The sequence below is a fragment of the Antechinus flavipes genome, chromosome 3, assembly GCF_016432865.1.
Source record: "Antechinus flavipes isolate AdamAnt ecotype Samford, QLD, Australia chromosome 3, AdamAnt_v2, whole genome shotgun sequence".
NCBI lineage: Eukaryota > Metazoa > Chordata > Mammalia > Dasyuromorphia > Dasyuridae > Antechinus > Antechinus flavipes.
Window position 1 is genome coordinate 168,953,346 of NC_067400.1, and position 21,906 is coordinate 168,975,251.

Genomic DNA, 21,906 nt, shown 5'->3' on the forward strand with positions numbered 1-21,906 from the left:
ATAAAGCATTTTTTCAAAAGCCTTCCCTGGCAGTAGATTTTGCGTTTTCTCACAGTTAAAAATGTTCTAAATAATGTTTGATTATTCCTTTCAATTTATTTCTTCTTCTGTCCATTTCTTTCTAATTTTTTTCTTTCAAAAATTATTCAGCCACCAAAAGTTAAATCTACAGAAAAAAAACATTTCTCTCCCCAGTCCCAGTTTGCCAAAAATGGAGATAAGAAAAATGTTTATTTTGATATGAGAAAATGTCCTTGCAAGTTCTCTTTGACACTGCTTAGGAAAGTGGGAAAGAGAGATAAAAATAAATATGAACTATTCATTAAAAGGATGTTAGACTTTGGCCAGAAACAAATAAAAAAATTGCATTTTATTATAACCTTATCTGTAGCAATGTCCATGTTAGCTCCAGAAGTATTTTTATTAAAAAATTAGGTTCCTCTTTCAAGTTAATGAGATATTATTTTCTTTTTAAAAAAATAAAATAGATAAGTATTAGATATGTTAATATTAGAAGACATTTCACATTTGTAATGTGTTCATAATCTTGCCATTCTTGTAAGGATTTCTCTGGGCTCAACTGCTTAAACAGTCTTTTAGAAACTTGTCTGTTTTAGACTGGTTTTTATTATCACAAACCCGTTTTGAAAATGGGAATTGCATTCTATTAAACCTTTTGTTATTAAGGAGTTTGGTAAAATATTATCGGTTTTTAGTAGAGTTTGGTAAACAGCACATAGACTTAGGAGTCAAGCCTCACAGTGTGGCCTTAGGTTGCATCACTCTCTGGTCTTTTTGATCATTTGCAAAAGAAGGCTTCTTCCGCTGAAATTCTGTGAGTCTATAATTGAGTTATTGTTTGAATTTACATCTTCCCCCTAAAACCAGCTTGTTTAGGTTTGTATAAACATAGTTTTATAGGATTATAGATGATGTTTCATCAAAATTAACTATTTATAGCCTTTTCTTGAAGGATGATATTTTTAATCTATCTAATACAAAATTTAGGGGAGAAACCATCATGACAACATCCAAAATGACTAATTTTGGTTACCTTTTTATTGTTTTGGATAGGACTTTCTTAACTTGTCAACTTTTAAAAGTTTGAATAAGAAATTAGCCATTAATTGTGTTTGTCAGTGACATAATAACTGTTGTTATAATTTATGTAGCATTTTAAATGTTTACAAATAGTAAAAAGTATTTCCTCATTACTTTAGTGAACTCATATTTAAAATTTCATAATTTGCAACATTTTAGGAAATACATTAATTCGAGGACAAATTTATCATATAATAGAGACCTTTCTGGTTTCTATTAAATCTTTCATATAAAATCTTCATGTAAATTTAAATCTTCACATAAAAATTCCCTCCCCCCAACATTTTCTGAAAACTGACATTTTAAATAATGACAGTTTTATAGAGTCAAATATCTGTAGCTGAAAGAATTATACCATCAATAGAAGTCCATTCTCAAGTTTAGGTATTGCCATTCTTATATATACATTCATATTCTTATGCACATATGCATGTATCAAGGATATACAGAATGCATATGGAGCATAAATAAGTAGTAGTAACTAATGGAGTATGCATATTAATGAGCATTTCCTTAGGAGATTTTATTTTTTTAAAACAAAATAGCTTATATATTGCTAATTAAAAGCCAAGATTTCCTATATTTTAAGATTTTTGTTTTTGCTTTTAAGAATTCCTAGGGCAAATTCTGTGTCCCCAAATCTGAAACACTAGTATTTTTATTACTTAATTCTCACAATAACCCTTTCCAAAATAAATTGTTATTGTCATTACATTTTAAATATAAAAAAATGGAGGCATAGAGGTTAAGTTTTTCGATCAATGTTTTTAAGGGGGGAAAAAAACAGCATATCCACACTTCTGTGAAATAGTTCTTTACCATGGATCACAGTCTTCAAATAAGACAAATGGCAAGTATCAGATGTAATTTTTTTTTTAAAGCCAGATGTAAAATCTGCATTAAAAGACAGTTTTATTTAAACCATTCAACAGAGAAGGCTTAGAAATGTAGGCCATTCCATAATTCAAAATTCATGATAGCCTCATGAAATAATTTGAATTAAGCTTGGAAACATTTATTTTATATAGCAATATGTATGTGTTTTCAATACAGCATGAAATGATCTTTAAAAAAAAAGTTGTTATTCTATTTTTGAAGATGTGTAGAATTATAAATTGAATGTGACAGATAAATACAAAACAAGTGCTCTTTTGATTTGAACACAGTGCAGGTATTATCTATCTTTTGGGACTCTGAACAATGTAAATTGGGTTACTGATAACAATGGGAAAATTTATGTGGCTAAGTTTTCTGTTTCATTAAATACTAATTTCATTGATCTTATATTTTTTGCATGGATAATTCAGAAATTGTTCCCCCCTCCATATGTAGAATAGCCATGTGAATCCTGTGCACATTTGTGGATAAATAAAAAGCATTTAATTCTTACAGTGATGAGAATAACACTTTTTTTTTTCATATTAAAGGCACAGGACCCCCATTAGCCTTGTGAATTCTTAATCTGAATTCTTGTCAGAGTTGTGAGAATCAAAAGAGATAACGTGTAACACACTTTGATCATTATCATTATTATTGTTATTATTAATCTGGTAATTTTCCAAAATGTTTTTCCTTGCCACTTGTTTTTGGTGCCACTTTCTCTCTCTGGCAGCCTCTTTCCATGTAGTTTTTAAGGGGCCAGGAAATAATAATTCCTATTAGCAAAGTGAGGGATTTCTAGTTAAGGATACTGTAGAAGAGGAATTGGAAGAATCTCATACATCTGCTAGTCAGAGGAATGAAGGATTCATTCCTTTTTTATATTTATATTTATAACAAGTGAATACTCTTGAGTTTTTTTTTAATTAATGTTGTCAAAAGATTACTCCTAAGATTGATAATTTTTGAGACTAAGAGGCACCAGACTGAATTACCTTTAGAGTGATTACTTGTCTCCCTCAGTATATAAAAGAATGTTGTGTATTTTATCTGTAAAGGTGGGTAGTGTGAACAAGGGAACAGTTTGCTGCTCCAAACAAAAATGTGATATAGTTGGAATACAACATGGCATTTTCCTCCTAAGAACATTGGTAGGAGGGTCATCCTTGAAGTAACATTTGAATAATAAACATATCAGAAAATTAGATTTGGTGCATTCAGAATTCTATTCTAATATTCTCTCTTATACATTTCTCACCTGTACAAGGCTAAGTTATTTCTAGGTATCAGATACAAGTCTAAAGACTATATATGAAAATTACTCTGAATGCTTTTGAAACTTTTTTTTAAAGCAAAACATAACTAGAGTTACTACTGAACAGTAACTAATAATGTGTTGCAGAGTACATAGCAATGCCCCCAGATAATCTCTATTAAAGTTATGAGTGATTAAAGAATGTCTTTACATAGTGGGAACATCTAACATGAATTTGTTTCAGTTGTTGATAAATCCTTTAATTCATTTAGAAGAATATAACCTTAAAATTAGATATGTCACTGTCTTCTTTGAAGTCAATGATAATATAGTAACCTTTTGATTTTGTGTGCAATTTTTAAAATGACATCTAGCACAGTTCTGTGACCACAAAGGTATTTGATAAATAAATGTTTTTAGAGAGGACAGACTAATGAAAACAGAGAATGGCAATCCTGAACTAAAGGGCTTAAAATGAAGCAATTTAAAACATTTCTTTCTAAACAGATAGGTCCATTTATTATTTGGGCCACATAGTTTTAAAAGTTTAAAATTGTCACAATTCTGTTTGTGGTAATTTATTTTCTTAGACAGATAACACGTTTTCTCAGCCTTATGTGTACGTGATAATTTTTAGAGGTATGTAAAATCATAAATTTAAATTGTCTCATTTATTAATATTTTCTAAAGCTTTATCATAAGTGTAATTTTTCTTTGTCAGAAAAAGATTTAATTGTTATTATCTCTCATATCCATCACTTCCTTATTTTAAAAAATAATTGCCCTAATTTCTTGGGCTTGTCAGAACAATGCTGATTTCATTGCTTCAACATACATTAAGGACCTGCTGTGTGCCAACACACTGTGCTAGATGCTGATTTGATTAGCATCCCTGATCTGTTGATTATATCCAGTTTTCTTATTTTTTTACTTAGACAATTGTTTATATTCCTAGAAATTAAAAAAAAAAACCGTATAGAACCACTAAACTAAATTTGATTTTTTCCAATTCAAATATCATAGTAATCCTTTTATCTCTGTTGAAACTTCATTTTAGATTTAAAGATTTTAATGATTATGTATATGTGTATTTTTTTAATGTATATTACTATGGCCAATGTGTGTGTTTTTGGAAAAAATGTGTACATCAGATTGACGTTGCTATCAAAGAGCATCACTGTGCCCTAAAATTTTTAATTCCTTCTCCAATGAAAAGTCTGTTTTAAATAAAAGCCTATAACAAGTTTTCAATGTAAAATGATCTAGAGGTTTGGTTTTCTTTTTCCTTTGCACTCTCAGGGAAGGGTTTTATAGGAAAGTTTTATATGGCCTGGGATTGGTTCCAAATGGTCTTAAGTGCAGTAGATTGAGATTTTAACAGAAATATCATAGATGATACAAAATACCTGACCCTACAAATTATAGAAGTTGAAAATTTGTAAATGTCATATCCTTTTGCTTAGTATTGGCACCTCACTTACTTTGAAATTTTTCTTAATAATCCTAGGTTCCCGTAAAGAATCTGCTCCCCAAGTTCTGCTTCCAGAAGAGGAGAAAATTATAGTGGAAGAAACTAAAAGTAATGGTCAGACTGTGATAGAGGAAAAGTAAGATGTTTTTCAACAGTTCTCAAAGAGGGTTACAAATTTAAAATTTGATATCTGCCTGCTACCTTTACCCCCCATTCAGTTTTTTGGATGGCACTGCCACTGTCCATGGTTAAATTTAATGAGGGTGGGCATATGGTTATAAAAGCTTTGCTATTCTTCCACAGGCTGAATCTTGCTTTGGGTAAGAATTCTGCCAATTACACAAACATTTGAGTTTTAAGCCCTTCCAATTCAGATGTCAACATTATAACATTGGAAAAAATAAGATTTAAGAGTATAGATAGATCAACGTGGACTTACTTAACAAATAATTGGACAAGGACTCTCTTGGCTAAGCATTTTAATATAACTGTTCAACTTAATAGTTATATTTAATGTCAAATCATATTTTATTTTCAGGAGTCTTGTTGACACAGTGTATGCACTAAAAGATGAAGTCCAGGAATTAAGGCAGGTGGGTAACACTATACTTTAGTCATATATGTAGTCAAAAAAATAAAATCTTATATAAATGCACACTTGTAAACACACATCCCTAAATATATTTTTTAAGTATTTTGATATTTTAAAGGAATATTTCATGAAAATATGTGTTAAAGAGAAGGTATATTGTTGTTGTTGTTTTTTGTAATAAAAAGATCTGATCCATTCAGCAATTTCAAGTGGTTCTCTCTAGTAATTTAATTGAAGCTGGTGACAACAGAAAAAAATCTTATCACCCATCCCGATGTTAGTCTATTAGATATATTTGGGGTGCGGGGATAAAAATGGAAAATCAGCTTAATTCTACAAAAAAAAAAAGTTCCATAGTAGTGCTTTATACTTCATTAGATTGTAATCCCTGTAAATCAAGGGTGAGGAATATCTGACCTGCAGGTCCTGCTAAGGCAACTGCTATTCCAAATTAAGTGTTGGACCAAATATAGGCTAATTTTTAAGTTGATAATTTTGTATGGCCTGGGAATAAAGTTAAAAATATCCAAATGGCCCTTGACAGTAAAAAGATTCCTTACCCCTGGGGCAGTTAGGTAACACAGTGGATAGATCACCACCTCTGAAATCAGGAGGACCTGAGTTCAAATCTGGCCTCAGCCGCTTAACACTTCTTGTCAGTGTGACCCTGGGCAAGTCACTTAATCCTAATTACCTCGTGCTCCACCCTCTCCCACCCTCCCCAAAAAGATTCCCTACTCCTGCTCTAGATTAATTATAATCACTGAGTGATCATCTATTTACCAATACCCAGTGAAGGGGAATTTACTGTTACTGTCTCTCCAGGCAGTCTATTCCACTTTTGATTAGGTATGTTTTTCTGGTACCATTTACCCTTTGGAGATAAGGGCCTATTCTAGTTATTACAGGATCAACTCTAATTGTTAAGGATGTTTTTCCTTAAATTGAAACTGAATTTGTATTTATTCAGCTTCTACCCATTTCTCTTCCATTATTCTACTTGTCCACCATCTGGGAACAAAGTAGAATGAATCTAATCTCTTTTTCATGGAATAGCCCTTTTCATTTTCATCCTAGTTCTACAATTATATGATTGTATTTTATTACGGTCTAGATCTGTGCTTCCATTGGTATATGAAACTCCCTGTAGTGAAACTCTCTTATATATGCAGATCAGCAATTGTCCTGGAAAATAGTCTTATGGTTACTTAGAGTTGCTTCAGGGGCTAAGTAGCTGAATGATTTAGAATTATGTGTCAGAGGTTTGCCTAAGTCTGAGAGCAGCTTTCTATTCATGTGAAGTTATGGTGGCAGCAAAAATTGTGGTAAGATGAAAATTTTGACTAATGAGCTAACTAAACTATATTTATTCTTCCCTCAAACATTGTATGCAGCTTCATTCTAGTATTCTTTCCTATTCCAGCCCTTTACTCATTTACCAAATTTCCAGTATCCCACTGACTGTTCACCGGCATCTCAAAAGAAAATAATTTAACTACAAAGGCATTAAGAAAGCACCTTTGGAAAATAAATGAAATTGGGGCAGCTAGCTGGCACAGTGGATAGAGCACCAGCTCTGAAGTTTGGAGGACCTGAATTCAAATCTGCTCTCAGTCACTTAACACTTCCTGGCTGTATAACCCTGGGCAAGTCATTTAACCTTCAGCAAAAAATTGCTCAGCAAATTGCCTCAGCAAAAATAATTTTAAAAAGAAAATAAATGAAATTCTAAATTTTTTTTGTAATATTGACCTTTTTTGTTCATGCTATGAAAATTAAACATCTTGAAGGATGTTATAATCATTCATACATTCAAGTCAGGTCTTAAGAGGAGCAGTTAGGTGGCACAGTGGATATAACACTAGCCCTGGAATCAGGAAGAACTGGGTTCAAAGTCAGCCTGAGATACTTTCCTTAGCAGAAGAACTGAAGCCAAAAAAAGTTGAGTAGCTGTGCATTCTCTCTCCATTATCTCATCACCTCATCCATCCTAAGCAGTGCCCTGATCTTTTTCTTTTCTTTTCTGTGCTTCACAACATGGCTAAAGGGAATGCCTGTTCTGTTTTTAAACTTATCTACTCCATTCAGTTCAATTTGATTATTAATGCTTTTGATATTGTTGTGTTATTCCTAAAGAACCATACCAGTGTTTTATATTTAATCACCATGCTTCTCTTTTCTGTACATTAAGTTTGAAAATCAAAGTTGTTCAACTTCTTCCCTGTTAATTTTCTTAACTGTCCTCTTTTGATAGCTCTTTTTCATTTTTGTAGTATTTTATGTTTGTGACTTCAGAACTTCATTCTGGAAATCTTTCCATCCTTTTAGGGTTATTTTTCTCTCTAGAATTTAGGCTATAACATCTTGCTTATTCTTTCTGGAAATCCTTTGACAAGTACTTGAAAGAATCTTAAGTTATATGTCAGATTATGACTCTTTCATTTTTTTTATCATGAATTCTAAAATGGTAAGGTCTCTTGCATTAGGATTCACCTTGTTTATTACCAATAGTTTATCTCTCTATCAATATATATTTGGGGACATAAATTTTACTCCTGTATCTCCTCTAGGGTGTTGTCTTCTTTGAATTACTGATTCATTCTATTGATACTCTTCTTCCTTTGTTGTCAAAGAGAGTCTGATGCAGAACTTTCTAACCCTTTTACTTGCTTATTTTTTCTATCTTCTTTCCATCATTTATAGATCCTCTGCAGCTGAAATATGCCAAGTATCTGACCTGGTAGATTCAAGTAGAGTATTTCTCCTTATCTCTTCACTTTTTGACCAGAATATCAAAACAAAAATGTATTTACTTTTGCTTTACCACTTCTCACTACATTCAGTCTGTTCTTGGACTATCATTCCTGTATTTAAGCCATGGTTTAGAAATCCAAGTCAGATACTGAATTCTTAACTGTCTGCTCACTTCCCACTTATGCTTTTCTCATTTGCTATATTCAGTGAGCAACAGTGATGAAAATATTTCATATATCCCCTAAAGTCTTTATTTTTTCCCTCTGGGACTTCTAAATACTCAGCCATGCTTCCTAGTTTTATTTTGGCAAGGTTAGCAGTTGTCAGATGTGGCAGTTGTCAGATTTATTAAGGATTATTAGAAAACTTTCCTACGCATCATGGATATATTTTCCCAGAACACAATTCTGTCATTCACATCAAGTTAACAAATGACCTTATTGATAACCCTCATTAGGAATTGCCAACCACCACTTCTTACCTCTTTTTCCTTTCACTCCTACTGGGTGAATTCTCCTTTTGGTGCTTGCAGATGTACATCCACTTTCCTTGGTGTACAAGAAATTACTTCTTATTCAGGAGGGTGCAGCTCAATTGTCGAAGATTCACCTACTTAGGAAATACCTCTAAATATTCAGTTCTGTTTCTGCCTTCTCTCCTTCTCCATGCTTCTCCATGTTCCTTTCTTTTCCTTTTTTATTTTATTTTATTTTTTGGTGTGAAAGGCTATTTCCTTTCTTTCAAAAATTTTTTTTTTATTTTTGTTCATTTTTTAAATAGACAGTAGAGTCTCAGTAGAAACTGATTTCTGGTGCCCTTTTATCTTTTTAAGTAGAAAAACCGAAATGTATTTCCTTAAATATACCTGTTTTTTGTCTTTAATTAAAACACAAACATAGCCCAGCCTATTCAGGTGACTGCAAAATTCCTTTTGCTGAAAATGAAGTTCTTTTTTGGCACTGCCTAGTCACCATGGGCCTCCTTAGTACAGCTTTGTTTGATAGGCATTTAGCAACTTCCTTTCAAAAGCCTCAGTGAAACACAAACTTTTTTTTTTTCTGGTCAAAGAGGATCTCAACCAGAATTTCCTACCCCTTTTATTTCTCGTATTTTTTCTATTCTCTTTCCATGATTTACAGCAGAACCTCTGCAGTTGAAAAATGCCAACCCAAAAGGTCTCTGAAGTGTTCAGAGAAAATCAGTTCAGTAACAGCAGCTTTAATATAACTTTGATGGTAGAATTCCTAGCACATTTGGATCCAGAGGGAATAAAATTTAAAGCCACCATGCTCACATGAAACAATATGATCCTGAGCATCATTTCAGAGAAATTATTAGGAAATGCCAAGTTATTTGATTTATGAAACCTCATCCTCATACATTTCTTATGCTTAGTGAAGGTGTGCATTCCATAACAGTGATCCTCTCAGCAAATTAGCAGTACTTATCTTTAAAAAGAACTGTTATTTCCCAAGTTGTGTTAAAATGTGGCCTCTTGTGCCCATTTCTACACAAAATAGAAGAAATGGCATTTTATTTTTGGAGAAAATAGTAACCTTATTGCTTGTTCCCATTGTTTTCTCACTAGGGCCAGATTTATAGTCTTATCTGAAAATGAGCTATTATTGAACAGTCATTCCATTACTCACAGTATGGCACATCATTACTTTGATTTCCTTGCAAAGTGCCTCTTGGTTATTGTGAACAAGAAAAGAGCGGGATATAGGCACATAGTATGCCATCTTATTTTCAACCTTCTTATGAAACATCAGCACATAGTGATTGTGTATACAAATATTCATGTACTAAAAAAAGAATCTTTAATCAAGGACATTAGGACTATTTTCCTTTAATGACATGTTTTGGATCCCAGTAGCAGTTATACATAAAAGAACACTTAAATGAAGTTTCCATTAGGCACGTCTCCTTTATGATGCCAGGAAATTATGTAAGCTCTTTTGGAGTATTGAATAAATATGTTGCATCGTAATAGCACTAGAATCTGCACCAGACTTTTATTAAATGAGTTCTTGGAATTTTCTTCTTGGCAGCATGTATTTTGGGGAAGGAAAGTTCTGTTTAGTACTGAAAATAAATTAACATGTCATTTGGGTTGTTTTGTTTTTTTTAACAGGATAACAAAAAGATGAAGAAATCGCTAGAGGAAGAGCAGAGAGCACGCAAAGACCTGGAAAAGCTTGTAAGGAAAGTCTTAAAGAATATGAATGATCCTGCTTGGGATGAAACCAATTTATAATGAACTTGCCTTTTTTTCTTTCTATTGAAAGACCAGTTATTTAGACCAAGCTGGGCATGCCTTCTGACATGAGTCAGTATTACATCAAGCGCACTGAAAAGCAAGATTTAACTGGATGGAATGGTTATCTTGCCTGTCATGTGTATAGAAAAGATCTTGTTTATTGTATGTATAGAAATGATGAAACCATTTAGTCCATATGTGATGATAGAGACCATGGCTCCCGAACTGCATTAAATTAAATCTGTTAGCATCTAAATTACCTCATTTTACAAAAAAGTGCAGTGACTGACTAAAGTTCATGTTTCTCATCAGTGACTTTTAATTGAACATATATAAATATATACATATATATATATATATATATCTTGTAAATATCTATAATTTTAAATTCATACATGGTTGCTAGATTTGGGCTGACACCACGCTAGAATTTCCTTTCCTCTTATTTTTATGGTCACAAGGATTAGAAGACAGAGTGGAGGATAAGAATGTCTAAATCCTATTCATATCATCCTTTTTGTTCTAAGTTACCCTACTTACATAACGTCATAAAATTAAAAGTTACAATCTGTTCTAATACACTTAAATTAACTTTATTTATATCTGTCCAAACATTAAAATAGCTTGTAAGTCTTTGCTGAAAACAGTATTAAGAATCTTAAGGATGCAGAAGTTCTGAGCCCAAGATCATTTGACTATCTTAACATGATTCATACATTTATTTGAGAAACTGACATGCTCCACATATGTGGCCAATTAAAGATATATGCAATTGTCTCCTTTGTCTTAATTACTGTATCAGTGATAATTTGCTATATTTTTTGAGATCACACACAGACTTTTATGTATAGCTCGTTAGCAACTTGATGAAGTGCACTGTTTGTCCTCCCTACAAAAAAGAGGAATCTAAAACCAGATTATGTAAATAAAACGTATTATTTATTATACAATCACTGCAGCCAAACAAAAACAAATAGAGGTAATATTATGAGCTAACATTCATGTGTAGGGTTTCTTTATTAGGCCAGTTCAAATTCTATGAGATCTATTTTTCCATCAGGATGCAGCAGATGTTAGCACAATGCTCAGTGGGAGAGGTTCTTCCTTCTCTGGCAAATATAAAGCAATATATACATTTTATGCCCAGCCAACTGAAAGTTTAAAAGTTTAAACTTTCCCTCTCTTCCTTCCCCTTCCCTTCTGCACACCCTCTGTATAAAGCTAATGGGGAAATGGAAGTCTGGGGTTACATTTGCTCTTTTGAGCCTTTCTGGCTGTCTCAGTCTTGCATTTAAAAATCTTTATTAGTGCATTGGAGTAGACGGAAGCCCTGTCTAAAGCATAGACACTTTCTCTTCTGCTTCAGTGATATAAGATCTATGATCCCAGGAACTTTAATATTTCATATTTCATGCTGATTATTTCCATTTTTTCCTGATTAAGTCAGTTTTTAAATGAAGTGAATTGTTTCATAGAGCATGCACAAAATCTTTTTTAAAAGGCAAAAACCTGCATTGCTGTATGATAGGAAATCTTGGCAGAAAACTCCAAAAGGCTAGCTAGCCTCTGGCATCAGAAAGATATCAGGTACAAACTGTAGCCTATACCCAGGAAGGTGATTGATTGAATTTTGTAAATTTCTGAATACTGGCATAAGAAAATGGGAACTTTCCCCTCCTAATAATACTGCAGTCTGCTTTACTAATTCCCTTTTAAATGGCAGGTTTAAAAGGATTTGGATCCCTCTGATAATTATGGTTTCTTCTCAGCTTCAATTTAGCAAAGGTTTTGGTCCTAATTTGTTTAACTTAGTGACACAGTTAATCTTCTTTTTAGAAACATCATACATACAGACCTTTTAGTGTGGTTTAGAAGCTCTCATTGACCTACTTGATGAGAAAATCCAGGGTTGGGAAGATAGAAATAAGTAAATTTTGACATTTTGATTCAAGATTCAAAATTTCCATCATGCTCTAGTTCACATAAAGCAGAATATGACAAAACTGAAGATTTTTGAGTTTTTTACTTAAAGGGTTTTCTTAAAGGTGGATTTTGTTCCTTAATTAAATATGGCTGGAAGGACATTGCAAAGGAAAACAATACAAAGGGGGAAAGTATTTAAGTTTGCCTTCTTTAAGCAGATTTTAACTCAGGAACAACATTGATCTAATCTTCTCTCCATCACTTTGTAAAAGGTGGTATTGCTGTGTCTCTTTGCTGAGAGATATAACATCTGTCCTAGCTAAAGAACTACTCTAGCCGACAGCATATGCCAGGATAGATCTCTTACAGAACATGCCTTAAATAGTAGAATGAAGTATTTAATTCAAGTGTGATGGTGTTTTTAATGTCTCATTCCTTCATATGGGGAATGGTCATTAAGATGACCCGTGTTAATGCATTGCCTTTTCTTTCTGTAGATCCCAAACCATGAATTAATAATTCAGGTTTTGGGGGAGCAGAGAAAATGCATCTCGAGTGTTTCTTTTTAAAAATTTGTTCTTTTGTACATATACTCTACGTTTCACCGTGTGACCTTTTGAGGGGTTGGGAATTTGATATAAACATTAAAAATGGGGCACTGTGTATTTAACCTTTGAAAGGGTTACTTCTTTGCTCTCACCTTTTATGGATGAGGAGATGAAGCCATTTCTTATCCTGTAGATGTGAAGCACTTTCAGTTCTAAACTGTGTTTGAAATGTAGCATCTGAAATTCTTTTTGGTGTACTTAATGATATATGTGCTTGTTTGTCTCACCATGTGTCATGACATCCTGGACATTAAACAACTGACTGCCTTTGTATAGATTTTCTTAATGCCAATTGTTTGTTTAGGAAATCTAAAGCATCAATTTACAATAACTCTGGAGAATATTTTAATCTAAATGTCACAGATAATGTCCTGGTATTGACTACTACAATGTTTATGCTACATTGTTGTAATTAATATTAAACAATGATTTTTTTTTCCTATATTATGAAGCATTGTCATTTTATCCTTTGGATTTTCTATGTTTTATTAATGAATAAATGAATATTTTATGACTAGTACAAAAAATTGAATAACAAAATATACCTCAGTAAACTAGGAAACCTAAGAAAATTCAACATAAAATTATAGGTATTCCTCTCACTGAGGAAAATAGTTTTTGCCTAGTGCTGAAGATAGGAAGCAAAGGAAGCAGAAGGCAAAAGAAATGACTGTCTTCATTTCCCTCTCTTCTCTTTTCCTCTCCTCCCCTTGACCAAAGTGAAACAAATTTAAAAAATAATAATAATAACCCCCACAACCCTTGACAAAGCAAATGGTTCTAATTGGAGAAATTCAGTTGTCAGTAAAATATGTAAAAAATGACAAATTGTATTAGCAAGTTATTGGATAAAGCTTTGGCCTGAGAGTAAGCAAGATCTGAGTTCAAATTCTGCATTGTAGCTTTTTTGGCTACAGGCAAGACATTTAGCCTTGTGTAGCCCCAGTTTCCTTATTTATAAAATGAGTATGATAGCACTTAACTCATAGAGTTTTGAAAACCAAATGAGATTACACACACATACACACACACACACACACACATATGTATGTATGCTTAAAACATTTGCAAACTATTTCCCTTGTGTGTTGTTTCCCCTGTTAGAAAATAAATTCCTTGAAGACAAGGGCTGTCTTTGCCTTTAATATCTACATCCTATGCTTGGCACATAACAAGAACTTAAGAAATGTCCGTTGTTTCAGCAAAAATCTAGTTATAGAATTCTTCCTACTGTTTAAAACCTGTTTTTTGTAAACCTGTTAAACTTATTTATAATGGCTAGCTCTAAATATGTGTCTGTCTGAATTTTGGGCCTTTATAAATGATATTTTTGCTTTTCCAAAGTAATCTTCATAAGGAACATGGAGTTAAGCTCTATGATGAGGTAGTTTCATTAGGCTTCATTTGAAGTGTATGTGTGCCCATGTGAGTAAAATCTATTTTTTATGATTTTAGATCCATTTTCTTATCTATTTTTTAATCTCCTTAATTTTTATTACACTTGCATTTAACATCTCCCATACTACTCTCTCTTCCAGGTGAACTGTTATGATCATGAAATTTTAAAAAAACTAATGGTTCAAAGAATAAGAACCAATAGTTCTCAAAATAAGAATCAAAAACTTAATATGAAAAGTTCTCCAAATCACTAAGAACAGTTATAAAACAGCTGTGAGTTTTCATATCACACTCAGATGACAAGAGATAGTAATAATCAATGCTGACTCAGTTTAGGAAGATGGATACACTTATACTTTGCTGGTAGAGAAGTAGTGCAGTCCTTCTAGGAAGCTATTTGAAATTAATGTAGGAAAATGGGACTAAAATGGCCATATCCTTGGATCCAAAGATTCCATTGTTAGAACTATATCCCAAAGTCAGTGGCAAAAAAGAAAAAACTTCATATACACCAAAATATTTATAGCAGCATTTTTTCTAGTAGCAAAAAACAGAAATTGTAGGGAGTTTCTCAAAAGGGGAATGAATAAATACGTTGTGGGACATAATCATTTAAAAGCTCTTCATATCCCAATTTCTGCATATCTTCCTAGTCTCTTCCCTCCTCACACTGCAATCCAACTACAATAGCCTACTTGCTAGGAAATACTCCATTATTCCTTTTACCTGAAAAAGAAGAAAAAACTGACAAAAGAAAGGACAAGAATCCTATATTTGTGGGTACATTATCAGCTAGGTGGAAAAGTCCCAAAGTCTTGGAGGCTTATAGCATACTTCTCATTTGAACATAGAAGGGAAAAGAGAGAACCTTTCCAGGATAGTCCTTTATGTCCCCATTTCAGCAGTCAATCAGAATGAACCTGTTCTTATCGGGATGGGTTGACTAAAACAATGTTTGCTCATGCTCAAAGTTCACATAGAGATTGTGTCAATATGCTGTACATGCTCTAAGGACTGAATCCTTAATGCCTCAAATCAGTTACCCCTGTTATAAAAGCATCATAGATTTAAAGCCAAAGGGCCTTAAAAGCTTTTTAGTAAACGAAGTGGGTTTGGTTTTCAGTTCCATCTCTGTAAGCTTGGGCACATCATATAATTTCTATGAGACTTGCTGTGTTCATCTGTAAAACGGATATAAATTGTACTATTTACTTCACAGGGTCATTGTAAGGATTAAATAAGGTCATTCATATAAAGTGTTCTGCAAATCTATTCTGTATAAAAGTCAGTGATCATTCTTCTATCTCGAGGCCAAGAACAATGCTATGCATTATTTGTCTACCTCCCGGAAGTGAGAGAAGAAGTTTCATCATCATACTTTCTCCATGTTTGGGATACTAGGTAGGTCATTACATATGCAGACAACAGCTGTTTTCAATTTATCATGGTATGAAAACTTGGCAGCCTTTTAAGACTCCATTTTGAGGGAGGAGCCTTGATGTGCAGTTTTTGGTTTACACAACGAACTGTTCTCTTTTTTAAAAAATTAAATTTTATTTTCACAAATCTTTTTTCTTTCCCACTTCTCTGCTCCCTCCATTGAGAAAGCAAGAAAAAAAAATCTTTGTATAATCAATCAAAACAAATTCCTGCATCCAACCTATTAAAAATGTATGTGCATTTATTTTATATTCTATGTCCATCATCTTTCTGTGAGTAAGTTGGTAGCATGTTCAGTGAACTGGCTTTTCCTTCTATGTTTCCATTTTCAACTTCTTATCCAGAAGAATCTTTTGGGCTAAAGTTGATGTTGGTGAGAATTCTTCCCAAGGAAAAATGTCAGAGCAAGGGACCTCTATGTAGTGTTTTTGCTTTTGAAGTGATGTAGAATAATAATAATGATTAAAAAAAAAAAAAAAACAACGGGACTTTTTTTTTTAAAGAGCCTTATCTCTGAGATTCTACTGAGCCACTACCTTCCTCACAATGCTCACTACATTCTATTAGAAACTTTGTGTAGGCAGGGAGTTTTCATTTCTGCCTAACTGGAATATAATGTTTAATTAACTTGATTTTGTTTGTAAACAAAAGTGGATGACATTTAATAACTGAAAGGATGTAAGTGGCGACTATGCTGAATATTGAAACACTGCAAAATTAAAAACTGTCTGCAGCACAAGATGCTAATAAATTATTCAGGATGTCTCTTCTGTAATAATGTTGGGTAAGTTTCTGTTGATAGAATTTGTTGTTATCTAGCTGTCATTAGATGTTAAGAATAATGAATTCAGGTACAAACACAACTGGCTGTCTTATTCTATATTAGTCCTAGACACATTTGGGGGAGGGGAGTGATTAGTATTGTTTAAAACAAAAAGACTTAGTTTAGTACAACTATTCCCAGTTTTAAAAGGGGCAAACAGATCTCCAGAGCATCACCTAATAGGTCATTTAGTGAAACTATTATTATTAGAAAATAATAATTATTAAAAAATGTGAGACTCCTGCTTCTTGGGATATGAGCACTATATAGCATAGGTAAAAATTGTAAGAATAATGATATTTAATATGGATTATAAATTAAGCTCCTTGGGGGCAAGAGCCTTTTTCTTCCTCCTTTATGTCCTTAATACCAAGTTAGGATAGGCACTTATTAAATGTTTATTAGAGAAATGAATGAATATAGTGTTTTGCCAGTTTACACTGATTTCATTTACCTTCACCTCTATGATAAATCAGTGCTTTGTGAGATAAGCAAGACAAGAACACTTATTCCTGTTTCCATAAAATAACAGTATTCAGAATCATAAAGCACCTGTCCAAGATCAAGCAGTTAGTAATTAAGAGATATGGTACCATGAGCAATGGGCTAAGTTGAAAGTTATCGAATTGAGTCCTGATTTAGATGAGATTCCTTATCCCTTATGAGAAATAACCTTATTACTTATTTGTAAAAGAGAGGTGAGTGATAATACTTGGACATTTTCCTACATGAAGTTGGTATAAGGCTGTAATGTCAAACTCAAATAATAACAGATTTCTGCAGGTCAAATACTAGCTTAAAAAACATATTAACATTATCAGTGTTTTACTGTTTTTATTTATTTGTTATATTTTAATTACATTTTCATCTGGTTTAACTACACTGCTTCAAATTTGACACCATGATGTAAAGAAGGTGCTCCAGTGATACTGGGCTTATCCAGTAAATGGGTCTGAAAAGTGTGATGTAAAAATATGTTAGTAAGAGAGAGAATGCTCACACTGAAGGCTTTTCACTCCAAATCCAACACTATATTATAGTTGCTTTCTATAAATTTTAAAACTATTATTCAGCATTTATCAAATATTTAACCACATGCTGAGTATACAAAGACAAAAGTAATAGTCCCTGCCTTCAAGAAGTTTCCAGTCTATCAGGGAAGATAACATTACAAAATAAGAACATACAAAAAAAAATTCAAGGTCAATGTTGAGAGAACTTGAGTACTAGTATTTGGAGCTGTCAGGAAGGACTTCACTTACAAATCTTTTGAATAAAATTTCTTTCTCTTTTATAATTTTTCCTTTGTAATTTATATATTCAGTTACAATAGTGCAACTAAACAAATGTGTGCTTTTAGATTTAAAGGCTTAGAAAATTAAATCTAGTTCTATCGCTCAAGAAAAGTAATGACCTTTTAATTAATTTCCTTCTCTGGACTTTACTTTTTCTCTTCTATAGTATGGTTCAAGGTCATCCTTCTAGTTCTAAACTTCAAATTTTGCTATGATTGTTCAATTGTTTTCAGTCAAATGTAATTCTTCGTGACCCCATTTGGGTCTTTGTTTTATTTTTTACAAAGATACTGGAGTGGTTTGCCATTTGCTTCTGTTCATTTTATAGATGAGGAACTCAGGCTTATATCCTAGTATTGTGAAAATTTTAGTCTGCCTTAAAAGATGTCTCGCTTCTATTCAAAACTGCTTACTTTTAAGGTTGTGCCTCCAGATGTGTGTAAAATTTGCTGTCAATATTTTCTTCTGAACATGTGATGTAATTTACACAGGGACCTTTTAGAGGTCCACAAATGCAGTGGTCTTCAACTCGAGTTTTAGTGACTTTGCACTAAACTTAAACTTGGATCTACCTGCCTCTAATATAATTTTACCTCTGACTATATAGTATACTATGCTGCCTTGCCCTGTTAACTTCCTCATTAATTTGTTAATATGACCTTAAGATACAAAAAATCCAATGTTAGAATGCTTCGTTTCTGTCTCCAGAAGGGCCCAGTCAGGATCTTAGATTTCATAGATTTTTTTGGGAGGGGTAGGGATAGGAAAGAAGGGCTGACATATATTGTAAGTTAGCAGGTGCTGATCTTCTAAAATTGAAAAAGAGAATTTCTATTTTCTTATGAATTTGTTAACCTATCAGAGTGTTTCTAGTTCCTTTGATGAACTAAAGATGAGTATCACAGAAGAGGCAATGGAGAAGTATGTAGTAAATAGGAGCAAACTGCAATATATGTATGAATGAAATGTATAAACCATATTATTTTTCCTGAGGCAATTGGGGTTAAGTGACTTGTCCAGGGTCACATACCCAGGAAGTGTTAAATGTCAGAACAGATTTGAACTCAGGTCCTCCTGACTTCAGGACTGGTGCTTTATCTACTATACCAACTAGCTGCCCCAAACCATAAATCCTCCAGTGAGGAACTCTGAAGATAGAGAATAAAAGTATTACCAAAAAGTTGTATGATAGGAACAGAAGGTGGACTGGTCACATAAGGAGAAATTGATATCAGGCAGCCAGAGTACTCCACTGGTACCTTTAAGATGTTAGGAGAAAGCAAAGAAGGCCTTCAACATATTGATGACCTTTTTATGGTGAATCTTCCAAAAAAATTTTTGGCAAGGATAGTAATCTGTATTGCTGGAGGGAATTCCAAAGATGAGATCACAGAACTCATTGAGTATTTGAGAATTCCACATTAAAATAAGCTATCTCAAGACAAGCATTAGAACTTTAGGGATGACATCTAAATTAAAAAAAAAAAAACCAGGCTGAATAATGATAATGGATAAAGGATAATGATAATTGTTTGTGTACCAATGAGAAGAAAGGCTTAGACAGCTCTGAACAGGCTCCCAGCAGCTGTGCCCCATTCTGGTGGGGAATCAAAGGCCAGACTAGAGAATCCAATGCACATGTCATCCTTAATACTGACATGTCGAAATGCCAAAGGGTATTGTTGAATAAAGGAAAAAATAAACAAACCCTCTTATTGTTTGAGTGTGTGAAAAATCACCATGCCCAATTTCATTTCCTAAACTATCAAAGAAAGAGGCATCACAGAGGTCATACATGTTCTGGTTGACTGGAAATACTTGTTAGCAGAACCTGATTTTTGTTAGTCCCGAGGCCTAGATTGATCAACACCCAGGATACTCAAGTCTTGACAAGTGACAGGTATGGGAGGATCCAGGTCATTTTGGAAGGCAGGAATGGTTTCATTTTCATCTCTCTATTCCTGACATCTAGCATAGTGCTTGGTATATTGTGAGTGTTTTACTGAATTCTTGTGGAAGGAAGAACTTAAAAATGATGGTGTTAAAGCAGATTTCCAAGGAAGCAGAAGAAGAAACTTGAGATGATGGCAGAGATTCTCAGAGTTCATCAATTCCAAAGCATACCTAAGGTATGAATCTTCTCTACAAAATCCACCCACACTCCAAAGTGGTCATTTTGCCTTTCAAAAATCTCCAGGGCTCTGGAGCTTAATCTGCTGATCTTATTCCTGCTCTCAAGGACCAAGCAAATTTGATCTCCATGAAGGCTCTTCAAATATTTGCTTCCCAAGTCTTCATTTGATTGGGAGGTTATGATGTCAAGTAGATCTGCCATCCTGAGTATCCTCTGAATGAGATCCAAGATGTCAATGTCCCTTCTAAAATGTAGCACTTGCAACTGGAGATAAAACTCCAGGTGTGATCGACTGGAGCTGAGTTTCCTATGATGAATGCTCCTCCTCTCCCCTAATAACAATATCTCTGCTAACTTTTATTAAGCTTATAAATCACCAAAACCCCTAGGTCTTTTCTTTATAAACTACTTTTTAAATTCATCTTTCCCATCCTGCTGATTTTTAAAACCCATGTTGGAATTGACATTTATTCCTATTAAGTTCCATATTAAATTCCTAGGTGATTTCAGTGATCCCAAGCTGCTCCCTGATACAATAAATTATTCTTTTTAAACACATGCTTCTGGTGATATATGGTTGTGTATCTTGGAACACTACAGTCTCCAAACTGTTGGTGATCAATGGAGACATGAATGGTGACTAAGAATATGCTAGAAATAGTTCCCAGTGATAAAAAGTGCCCCTATTCTTGGAACTCTTTCCCTCTTTATCCCTGCTACCTGAGTTCCTAGCTTCCTTCAAGTCTCAGATAAAGTCTCACTTGTGAAAAGATTTTTCTAGTCTTTCTTTTATCTTAGTGAATTCTTTCTGAGATTATCCCTAAAATTATCTGATCCAAATAATTATAATTATTAAAATAATTTTATTTATTATATTTACTTCCTATATCCAAATTATCCAAAATAGCTTAGGAGATTCAAAGTATATTTGTGTCTGATCAGTGGTAGAGCCTTCTAAGCTCATCTTGTTCTCATCAGCCACGTTGGACAAAACCATACCCCAACGTAATAATGTCATTTTGATCCTCTTTGAGAATAAAGTACAACAACCAACCATTTCCAAATTATCCTACACACTATACATACATACACACGCATTCATGTATTTGTGTATGCTATCTGGTTTATACTTAGACATGAGCTCCCTGAGAGCAGAGATACAAAGCAGAGGCTATCTCCCTCCCTTCCATTTCCCACCTTTTTTATTTCCAAGACTTAAAATAATGCTTAAAATAGAGGTTTTAATAAATGTTGACTGACAAATGAGACCAAGAGATGAGTAACGAAATAACAAGTAAGGGGGTATAATTTGGTGGGTGAAACACTTGATTTGAAATCATTTAAGACCTGGGTTCACCTTCTTTCATGGACATTTCCTAGCTATGTGACTTTAATATTTTGGGTCCTCAATTCATCTATAAAATGAAGGCTTTTGATGACCTTGATGATCTCTAATGTCTCCTCCAGCTTTAAATCTATGGATCTTGTTGATGAAATCAAGATGTATTTTCTTTTTATTATTATTTTCAATAGCTTTTATTTTTACAAATATATGCAAAGATAATTTTAACAGTCACCTTTGCACTACCTTGTATTCCCAATTTTTCTTCCTCTCTCCCACCCCTTCCCATAGACAGCAAGTAATCCAATATAGGTTAAACACTTGCAATTCTTCTAAACATATTTCCATATTCATCATGCTATATAAGAATCAAAAGGGGAAAGAAAAAAAAACGGGGGGGGGACACAAGCAAACAAGTGAAAATACTATGCTTTGATCTACATTCAGTCTTCATAGTTTTCTCTCTGGATGTGGATGGCTATTTCCATCAAACCTACTGGAATTGCCTTGAAAACTTCTCATTGCTGAAAAGAGCCAAGTCCATCACAATTGGTAACCACATAATTTTCTAGTTAATGTGTACAATGTTTTCTTAATTCTGCTCATTTCACTCAGCTTTAGTTCATGTAAG

The 21,906-nt window shown here is 33.3% G+C and overlaps 1 protein-coding gene across 7 annotated transcripts in view; it reads left to right on the forward strand.

The window, feature by feature from the left end:
* Nucleotides 1-13,285, forward strand: part of ARHGEF7 (Rho guanine nucleotide exchange factor 7) — a 333,485-nt gene extending 320,200 nt beyond the window's left edge. For 6 of the 7 annotated variants that reach the window (XM_051984207.1, XM_051984208.1, XM_051984210.1 and 3 more), the window contains 3 exons: nt 4,743-4,842; nt 5,245-5,299; nt 10,187-13,285. In XM_051984207.1, the coding sequence (XP_051840167.1) occupies nt 4,743-4,842; nt 5,245-5,299; nt 10,187-10,309 (278 nt within the window). In that variant the 3' untranslated portion in view covers nt 10,310-13,285. Of the gene's footprint in view, nt 1-4,742; nt 4,843-5,244; nt 5,300-6,721; nt 6,927-10,186 lie in introns of those variants that run through there. The other variant, XM_051984209.1, reaches the window with a different exon arrangement.
* Nucleotides 13,286-21,906: the final 8,621 nt, after the last annotated feature.